The sequence below is a fragment of the Hemicordylus capensis genome, chromosome 2 (assembly GCF_027244095.1).
Source record: "Hemicordylus capensis ecotype Gifberg chromosome 2, rHemCap1.1.pri, whole genome shotgun sequence".
In the NCBI taxonomy this organism is placed as follows: Eukaryota; Metazoa; Chordata; class Lepidosauria; order Squamata; family Cordylidae; genus Hemicordylus; species Hemicordylus capensis.
Window position 1 is genome coordinate 261,495,828 of NC_069658.1, and position 10,499 is coordinate 261,506,326.

Below are 10,499 nucleotides of genomic sequence, written 5' to 3' on the forward strand. Positions count from 1 at the left end.
TGATTTAGTAGTCGTGATACAAAAGGAAAAAGGAATGAGAAGGAAGAAAAATAAATATAAATACCAGCTCTTACATAAACTGTTGTGGTTGAAAATGGTAGCCATGTGTCTTAATTCCTCTGTCTCCCTTCAACATAGGAACATAGAAAGCTGCCATATGCTGAGTCAGACCATTTGTCTATCTAGCTCAGTATTGTCTTCACAGACTGGCAGCAATTTGTCCAAGGAATCTCTCTCAGCCCTATCTTGGAGAAGCCAGGGAGGGAACTTGAAACCTTCTGCTCTTCCCAGAGTGGCTCCATCCCCTGAGGGGAATATCTTCCAGTGCTCACACTTCTAGTCTCCCATTCATATGCAACCAGGATGGACCCTGCTTAGCTGAGGGGACAAGTCATGTTTGCTACCACAAGACCAGCTCTTCTCCTTAAACACTTTGCTGTTTCTGCCTGGTTTCGAACCAGGGACCTTTTGCGTGTGAAGCGAACATGATAACCACTACACTACAGAAACCAGCTTCATAACATCTGTTTATAACTTGCCTGTTTCCTGATGCCCTGTGTTTCTCCACCTCCTGTTTCTGGGAGCTAATACTGTAGCATTGGGGTACTGCAGGATGTCAAGGCATCCTGCATTATTTTATTGTGAGCCGCCCAGAGATGTAGGTTTTTTGGGTGGGATATAAATATGTCAAATAATAAATAAGACATTACAGTGGGAAGCTAGAGACACAACCGCTTGGCATCAGCCACATGTATATTGGAATGTATAGATCCAGCCAGAGAAATATAATGGAAGAGAGCTAGGGGTTAGGCTGTGTCTGCTTTGATTCATTGTGGGTAGAAGAGATCAGTGGAACCTCCGGTCCCAGTCCAAGGCCTTTCCAAGGGCCGCCCCTAGGAGGGTGTGGGGCTGGGGGTGAGCGGCACCCCCTCAGCCACACTCTACAGCCCCCACTCCTTGCCCTGCTGGATACTCAGCAGGGCACTCCCTGTCAGCCGATGCTCCTCACCCCGCTCTCCCTGCTCAGTGAAATGAAATGAAAGGAGTGCTTCTGTAGAAGGAAATTCCTTAGTAGCTTTAGGGTCAATTTAGCATGTAGGGCTAAAGAGTTCCATCCCTCCATAAGAGTTCCATAAGAGTTTGCCTCCCTTGAGCAAAGAGAGAGGAGATTGAACTTCCGGCCCTGTGCGAGCTGGAGACTAACTTAGAGGCCTGCATGGGCCCCGATTAAGCATCAGGGCACACATGGACCTCTTATTTAGTATCCAGTTCTCATGGGGCTTCGGTTGTCTCTCTCCTTGCTGGAACGAGGAGGGAGGCGATCAAACTCCTTAGTGCTGAGAGTGCTGGATATTCAGTCGCTCAGCGTTAAGGAGTTTGATCGCCTCCCTCCTCGCAGCAAAGAGGGCGGCAACTGAACTTCCCAGAGCCGCACATGCTGGATACTAAACGAGAGGCGTGCATGCACGCTGATGCTTAAACAGGGTGCATGTGGGCCTCTCATTTAATCTCCAGCTTGCACAGGGCTGGGAAGTTCAATTCTCTCTCTCTTTGATCGAAGGAGGAGGGAGGCGATGGAAATCTTTAGCCCTATGTGCTAAATCAACCCTGAAGCTACTAGGGAATCTTCCTTTAATTTCACTGAGCAGGGTGTGGGGCGAGGAGCATTGGCTGATGGGGAGTGTGGTGGTGGTTGGGCCCAGCCATGGGGCTTGGGAGAATGCGGGGCTGGAGGTGATTGCCCCACCAAAAGGATGGGCCTGTCTTTCTACCACCTGAGATCCTTTAACTGGATGCCAGGGATTGAATCTGGTACCTTGTAGCTGCAAAGCAGTTGCTCTGCCACTTGATAGACTTGTGCCACACAGCACTGATTTCTTGCATGGAGACCAGGTTGGCTACACCGCTGATACAAAACACATCCTACATGAGAGGATGAGAGCTGGTCTTGTGGTAGCAAGCATGACTTGTCCCCGTAGCTAAGCAGGGTCCACCCTGGTTGCATCTGAATGGGAGACTTGATGAGTGAGCACTGTAAGATATTCCCCACAGGGGATGGAGCCGCTCTGGGATGAGCAGAAGGTTTCAAGTTCCCTCCCTGGCTTCTCCAAGATAGGGCTCAGAGAGATTCCTGCCTGCAACCTTGGAAAAGCCGCTGCCAGTCTGTGAAGCCAATACTGAACTAGATAGACCACTGGTCTGACTTAGTATATGGCAGTTTCCTATGTTCCTATCTCTGCAGACATACTCCTAAAAGAACCAGGGGGTGCCCAGCACAGTGGCCTCTGTCATAACTGTTCTAGTACCAGGTAACCTGTTTATTACTAATGGCCAAAGAAAGTGCATCTGTACTAATTTCCTTCTCCAAAAGGCCATATTGTCTAGTAGACAATAGAGCATTGAGAATGGATACAGGGAGGACCACATACAAACCATTCTGCACCAGCAAAGTCACTTGTCTCTCAATCTAGCCTTACAGTTTTGTGAAGAAATGAGGGAGGCTGTTGGTTAACTGCTCTGAGCACCTGGAAAATTAAGAGAGAGAGAATCTGATAATCCCAAGCAACTACTTTCCCTGATGTAATTGCTGAGCAGAGAAAACATCCTCTGAGCTCTAACACCTTGATTTCATTCCACACGCCTTTCCCCTACAATCCACTCCTTTTGTCCCATGGTATTCTGGCTTGGTGCTCCTGACCCTACCTATTGCTTTCTGCTGCCCCATCATCTCCACCCTCCTGCTTGTCACTCCTATCCTCCAGGGAGAGCCCTCAAAAGGACGTCCTAATGGCTCAGAAGTGTTCTTACAGCCGCTTCAAGAACTCTGCCCCAATTCTGGAAGATCCTGAGAAAACAGCAAGTGAGCGGAATCTTGTGGATGGGACGTTGTGGGGAAGGGCTGTGTAACTGTTTCAGATTTATAGTAAGGGACTGGGGAAAATAAATCTCACTGAATAGAGCTTAGGATCCTAGTCCCTCAAGGACTATGTGACTAGAACTGCTGTAGTGTGGTGGCTAAAAGACTGGGCTGCATATTGGGACTTCCCTGCTTCAAATCTTGCTTCTGCCATGCACTCACTAGGCAGTCTTAGGCAAGCCATGCTCTCTGTCTCGGCTCCCCAGCTGAAATATGGGGATAATAATATGCACTTATCTTGTAGGATTACAACAAGGTAATACATGGGAAATGTCACCTTAAGTGGCGCAGCGGGGAAATGCTTGACCAACAAGCAGAAGGTTGCCGGTTCAAATCCCCACTGGTACTATATCAGGCAGCAGCGATATAGGAAGATGCTGAAAGGCATCATCTCAGACTGCGCAGGAGGAGGCAACGGTAAACCCCTCCTGTATTCTACCAAAAGAAAACCACAGGGCTCTGTGGGCACCAGGAGTCGACACCAACTCAACGACACACTTTACCTTACCATAATACATGGGCAGTGCTTTCAACCCTAGAAAGCATTCTTGAAATGCTTGGGTATGATTATTAGTTAATCTTTTTATGGCACATCTTGGTGTGCACCTTTGTAATGCTTCCTTTCCCTGAGTTAGACCATTGGTCCATCTAGCCCAGTGCTATCTGACTAGCAGTAATTCTGCAACATCTTGGGCCAAGAGTGCTTCCCAGCCCTCCTGCTGGATCCTTTAACTCAGGGCTTCTCAACCTTGGGTCCCTAGATGTTACTGGACCAACTCCCATAATCCCCAGCACCAATGGCCTTTGTTTGGGCATTATGGGAGTTGAGGTCCATCAACATCTGGGGACCCAAGGTTGAGAACCCCTGCTTTAACTGAAGATACCAAGGGACCTTCATCCATGCAAGGCATGTCCATCTAGCTCAGCATTGTCTACACTGAATTATCTCTCCAAGATTTCAGTCAGGAGCCTACCTGGAGATGCCAGGGACTGAACTTGGGATCTCCTGCATACAAAGCTTGTGCTCTACCATTAAGCCTCTCCCCTAAAAGAAATGCATTCTAGGGCCTTATGTACACCCCATTCAAAGTCTGTAACCTGAATAAGTTAAGCAAATTGATGTTAATTTGCAGATTGCAGAATTCTGCTCCCGATAGCCACAGGGTGTGTGTCAAGGAATTGCAGAGACTCCTTTTGGAAATCCTGGAGAGCCACTGCCAGTCAGTGTACACAATAAAGAGCTAGGTGGACCAGTGGTCTGATTTTGGATAAGGCAGCTTCCTATATAAAGGCCCAGCCCCTGGAAGTTCTATTCAGACCATACTAAAACTCTTCCCAGGAACTGTCTTCTTTCTCAAGACTATCCTCAGAGCAAGATGGGCCAGACCCTAACTTTCCAAACCGCCTGCCATAAAAGAACTGCTGTTGTGCCAAATTAACTTTCAAAAATGTGCTGCCCTCTACAGACCTAAGCATCCATTCCTAGGGAAAGCTTGCCCACTACATGATAATTCATTGCTCTGACCTTGCTTTCCTCCAGTCACCATCTTCTGGGGGCAAGTAGTTCTGCCACATCTCTGCATTGAGTGAAAATGGACATCTCTGGTTTGTAGTGCAGCTTGCCTCTGTCCCCCTTCATTTGGATGGGACAGCCTTGTCCCTAATATTCCTGAGGCAGTTGTGTGCTTGGTTTGAAGTTTAACAGAACACAGTGAGGACAGATAAGTCGACGTCAGCTGCCACCATGCTCCCAAGGCAGATGATACTTTTATTATGACGTACCTGCTCTTCAGTATGGAGAGTGAGGGAAAACTACTACAGTATCGGTACTAGTGAAGTGCTAAATGTGTCTGGTTTCCTCCTCCTGCTCTAGGTGGCCTGAAGGACATCCTTGGCCCACCAAAAACACCTTGCGAATCTGAGAACCAGTAAGCTATTCTCTTCCACCTTCTCCCCCTCCACCTGGCCCCGATGGTGTGTGTTCTCCATAGAATCGTGGAAGGAGCAAAGGGCTGTTTGAGTCTGATCTTGGACCATCTAACCTATCCAGCTTAGACTGCAGTGTTGCTCCAAGCAGACATATGAAGCTGCTCTATACCAAAGTTAGACTGTTGGTCCAAAAGGCCAGTATTGTCCAGGCTGACTCGCAGCAGTTCTCCAGAGTTGTCGGGTTTCTTTTCCAGCCCTACCTGGAGATGCTTGGAAATCAGGTTTGAACTTGGAACTTTCTGCATGCAAACATGCTCTGAGCCACTGAGCTGCAGCCCTTCCACTCTGGCCACTGAGCTATGGCTCCAAAGACAGCAGGTGCAATTATATCGGTGTTTACACAGCAATAGCTCTGTAGGCTCAAGCAGGAGAACTAAAATACCTGCTGGGAAAGGTGGATAACCTAACAACCAACATAGGAAGCTGCCATAAACTGAGTCAGACCATAGGTCCATCTGGCTCAGTATTGTCTACACAGACTGGCAGCAGCTTCTCCAAGGTTGCAGGCAGGAATCTCTCTCAGCCCTATCTTGGAGAAGCCAGGAGGGAACTTGGAACCTTCTGCTCTTCCCAGAGTGGCTCCAAATATCTTAGAGTGCTCACAAATCACGTCTCCCATTCATATGCAACCATGGTGGACCCTGCTTAGCTAAGGGGACAAGTCATGCTTGCTACCACCAGACCAGCTCTCCAAGCCACCCTTCAACCAATTTGACTTGTAGGAAAACTCTTCCTCACCACCCCACAAAGGGAAGCCACTGAAGTCTTATTCACATGGTATGCTCAATGCCCATACAAGTGTACAGTGTACACAGGTACAATTATTCACATGTTATGTTATATGCAGGTACAGCAGTACTCTTCCTATCTGTATCCTGCATTTCAAGAGCATTCACTCTTAAAAATGAAAGCAGATGCACACAAAAACTTATGAGATTAAGCTTATCAGATGCTTGCAGACTTGTACAACATAATGTCTGAATACAGCTGTAGTCTTCCACTGCTAGGAATTCTCTTCCAGTTGTTCCCTATTCTGATTCATGTCCCTGTTGCTAGATATGCTTTCAGGTCCTCTGTACCCTTCACCACTGCTGTTTGTCATTCCCTGTGTCTTCTGCTTTCTCAGTACTAATCACTCCCCCAACAGGGAGAAACATAACAAACTTAAGATGGACTTTTGCCTAGTTTTAAGATATGCCTTTTATAAAGCAAAGGTGACCTCAAGCTTCGCTTTTTAATGCTTCATCTGAGAGATGGGGAAAATGGCTTGCCTTCATTCACTCAAAGTATTAGGGAAGAGTTATGTTAGCCTGGCATTTTTCAGCCTTTTAAGAGCCAGGACCCACTTTTACCCCCTAACCTTCAAAAGGGAACCCACATTTAATCTATCACCCTATGTAAAAGATTTCTGTAAATAGAAAACTAGCAGATTATGGGGAGAGATTCTAGTCCTTCGTGTTCTGTGCTGGCTATCTGCAGGGAATCTCTTTGGTGGCGAAACAGTTATGTTCTACCTATTGCTTGAAATCGTATTCTTTGTACCACCTCAGTATAGCATACTGTACTAATCCATTATACCACCTCAGTTTTGCAGTGTCTCATTCTACTGCATGAGTAGACCCAGCCTGTGATCCTGCAGTCTGAGATGGTTCCATTCATTCCACAATATCAGCATTCTAACACCTCATTGGGCTATATGTGTAGACCAGGCCTTAGGGCAGGGGTGCACAACTCAAACGTACCAGTGGGCCTGAACCAACCACAACATGGTGTTCAAGAGCCGAGGTCAATTTTCAGCACATTATTACATTAAAATTAATTATTAAAAATATTAATGAAAGCAATTATTAGTTACTTGTGGATCTTTCCCTCTTGTCAGAGGACCCACCGTGGCACCTAGGGTGCACGCCAGCCCCAAACAAATACAAAGTTTCCTCCTTTCCCTAAATTGTTGCTGCTTTCAGATTGCGATCCTAGATATGCTTACTTAGGGAACACGCATAGGATAGTGCTGTAGGGCAATTTCAGAGAGGAGAGAGGATGGAGAGATGGCAAAGAGGGATCTGACCCAAAGAGTGGCCCTCTGCCTTTCTGGAGTGCTGCTGCTGCAGGTTATGCCTACCTGGGAGCCAGCAAAGTAGTCCCTGTGGGCGGTATTTGGCCCCTGGGCCTTATGTTGTGCAGGCCTGCCTTAAGGCATCAGATAATAAGTTGTAAGATAGTCTTCATGAATGTGTGTAATATAAATGTGTAGTAGTAGTGTGTCCTTACGCTGAGGAATTTCAGAGTTGGACACATTGAACACTTAGAAAAAGCATTGTATAAATGCCAAGTACACTTGCTACCATTAGCCATGTGTCTTTCTACCTTCCTGATCTGCCATTTTTAGCCTACTTTCCTTAAGGTAAGTAAGCTTATGAGATCACCTGACTGTGTGTGTGTGTGTGTGTGTGTGTGTGTGTGTGTGTGTGTGTGTGTCCCACTACCAACTTCGCAATGCCTGGTCTAGTATTAATAAAATTCAGTACAGTTATAGGGACACACAGAGACACTTTAACACTGTAGTTTGTGATGTCATCCACCCTATTCAAGATAGTGGGTGCATAAACATTTGAGGCACAATTGGGCTAACGTGTGACCTGCCTAACCGATTTAAACCAAATTTGGTACAGGTGTAGGGACACACAGGGATGCCTCAATGGCATAGTTTGTGATGATGTCATCCATCCCAATTCAAGATGGCAGACGTGTGAACATTTAAGGCTGAAGTGGGCTAACTTGTGAGGATGGTGATTATCAATTAAAACTATAGTGAAAGGAAAGTAGGCAGATTAGTTCTTACCAGAACAACTTTCCCCTCTCTACTAGATCAAGCAGCAGTGCCATCCACCATCCAGACCACCCAGAACCAACCACCCTTAGCCACAAGGAAGACATGGCCCATCCTCCTGAAGAATCCTCTTGTCTAAGGACAGAATCACAAACCCTTGCTGCTCCAGAAAGGACTAAAAACCCTGCTGCTTTAACAGCTACAAAGATCCAGCCCTTCTGCAAAAGTGGCCACCATCTGGCTGAACAATCTTGGCAGCAGAGCAGGGGATTCCACAATCTGACTACAAGCCCGTGGCAGATGAAGTCGTGGACAGTAGCAGGAAGTCCCTATGAAGCCAAATGGACCCACCACAAGTATATGTATCGCAACACCAGACCATGGTGAAGAGAATACAGCCCATGATTTCAGACTAGTAAGCCAACAACAGACAAACTTTGACAATATGGAGAAAAGCAATTAAGTTGTCTGAGCCTAATACTTTGCCATCATATTACCTTAGATAAAATAATAGGATCTAAAATTCTGCACACTTCCTCAGTATGAAGTTGGACTAAAGTGTCAACCTGTTTCCCATTCTTTCCCTGTGTGTGTGTGGTTTTTTTTTTAAAGATCATACTAGTAGAAACTTCTCATTCAGTGTAGCCCCCTCACTCACCTTTATGTGTTTGTTGATTTCCTGTTTGTTTCCTGTCAGTTTCCCTCTTTTTGATAAATTAAAATCTGGCTTATTTCATCTTTTCAAACTAGTGTAGTGGATGTACATTAAATTAGCAGAGTGCCCTACATATGAAGTAGCATTCTCAATTCCTTATTTTAAAAATCGTCTGAATTCTACAAAGTTCAAATACTGCTGCTGACATTTCCCAGCCAAATTTAACTGGTGATACCTCCACATGTGTTGGTTTTTACACATTTTGGAATACAAAATTGGATCATGACGTTACTTAAATTTATATTCTACTGTATTCTAAAGAATGACTTGGTGACACTGAATGCTTAGAAAATGGATTGTGTCAACTCCCCATCAGTTCATTTTATATCACTTTCGTTCATACTTAACATTTATCTTTGGTCATTTGGAGCATTAAATGTATCATTTAAAATAAAAATTTTAATAGAAAAGTATTTTGGCAAGTACATTTGAGAGATGGACGTCATGTAATGTTTTGGAATGGCTTTCAAGGTCATATCTGGCCATATGTCTTTGTCTCTGCTGTGATGTAAAATAGATGTAAGACTTTTGTATTTGTATATTCTGTGTCTTTTTCTACTTTAATTTAAAATATATATACAGTGAGGGATCCCCTGCTGATTTTGTCCGTTTGCCCTCTGACACAGAAATGACCAGGCTATAATTGGAATGGTAGGTTTATTGTAGCTGTGAGAGACAGAATAACAACAAACAAACCCTCAAAAGCCCAGTGCCCAAAAGTCAGCGATGGATTTGCATTATAGTGAGGGAAATAAGTATTCGATCCCCTATCAACCAGCAAGATTTCAGGCTCCCAGGTGTCTTTTCACTATATGCAGGTAACGAGCTGAGATGAGGAACACCCTCTGTAAGGGAGTGCTCCTAATCCCAGCTTGTTACAGTACCTGTATAAAAGACACCTGTTCATAGAAGCAAGCAATCACTCAGCTTCCAAACTCACCACCATGCCCAAGACCAAAGAGCTGTCGAACGATGTCAGGGACAAGGTTGTAGACCTGCACAAGGCTGGACTGGGCTACAAGACTATTGCCAAGCAGCTTGGTGAGAAGGTGACTACAGTTGGCACAATAACTCGCAAATGGAAGAAACACAAAATAACTGTCAATCTCCCTCGGTCTGGGGCTCCATGCAAGATCTCACCTCGTGGAGTTGCAATGATCATGAGAACGGTGACAAAGCAGCCCAGAACTACACGGGGGGAACTTGTCAATGATCTCAGGGCAGCTGGAACCATAGTCACCAAGAAAACAATTGGTAACACACTACGCCGTGAAGGACTGAAATCTTGCAGTGCCCGCAATGTCCCCCTGCTCAAGGCAGCACATGTACAGGCCCGTCTGCAGTTTGCCAATACACATCTGAATGATCCAGAGGAGAACTGGGTGAAAGTGTTGTGGTCAGATGAGACCAAAATCGAGCTCTTTGGCATCAACTCAACTCGCCATGTGTGGAGGAGGAGGAGGAATGCTGCCTATGAGCCCAAGAACACCATCCCCACCGTCAAACATGGAGGTGGACACATTATGCTTTGGGGGTGTTTTTCTGCTAAGGGGACAGGACACCTTCACCGCATCGAAGGGACGATGGACGGGACCATGTACCGTCAGATCTTGGGTGAGCACCTCCTTCCCTCAGCCAGGGCATTGAGAATGGGTCGTGGATGGGTATTCCAGCATGACAATGACCCAAAACACACAGCCAAGGCAACAAAGGAGTGGCTCAAGAAGAAGCACATGAAGGTCCTGCAGTGGACCAGCCAGTCTCCAGACCTTAATCCCATAGAAAATCTGTGGAGGGAGCTGAAGGTTTGGGTCGCCAAACATCAGCCTCGAAACCTTTCTGACTTGGAGAGGATCTGCAAAGAGGAGTGGGACAACATCCCTCCTGGGTTGTGTGCAAACCTGGTGGCCAACTACAAGAAACGTCTGACCTCTGTGATTGCCAACAAGGGTTTTGCCACCAAGTACTAAGACATCTTTTGTGAAGGGATCGAATACTTATTTCCCTCACTACAATGCAGATCCATCGCTGACTTTTGGGCACTGGGC

The 10,499-nt window shown here is 46.0% G+C and overlaps 1 protein-coding gene and 1 non-coding gene across 4 annotated transcripts in view; one reads left to right on the plus strand and one right to left on the minus strand.

The window, feature by feature from the left end:
• ATAT1 (alpha tubulin acetyltransferase 1) overlaps positions 1–8,990 on the plus strand; it is a 46,952-nt gene extending 37,962 nt beyond the window's left edge. Inside the window, exons 10-12 of one of the 3 annotated variants that reach the window (XM_053294400.1) lie at positions 2,763–2,860; positions 4,791–4,845; positions 7,775–8,990. In XM_053294400.1, coding sequence (XP_053150375.1) covers positions 2,763–2,860; positions 4,791–4,845; positions 7,775–8,123 — 502 coding nt within the window. In that variant the 3' untranslated portion in view covers positions 8,124–8,990. The remainder of the gene's footprint in view (positions 1–2,762; positions 2,861–4,790; positions 4,846–7,774) is intronic. The other 2 variants (XM_053294403.1, XM_053294401.1) reach the window with 2 other exon arrangements.
• TRNAV-CAC (transfer RNA valine (anticodon CAC)) lies at positions 438–510 on the minus strand. Its single transcript has one exon. It is a non-coding gene; the product is annotated as a tRNA-Val (tRNA).
• Positions 8,991–10,499: the final 1,509 nt, after the last annotated feature.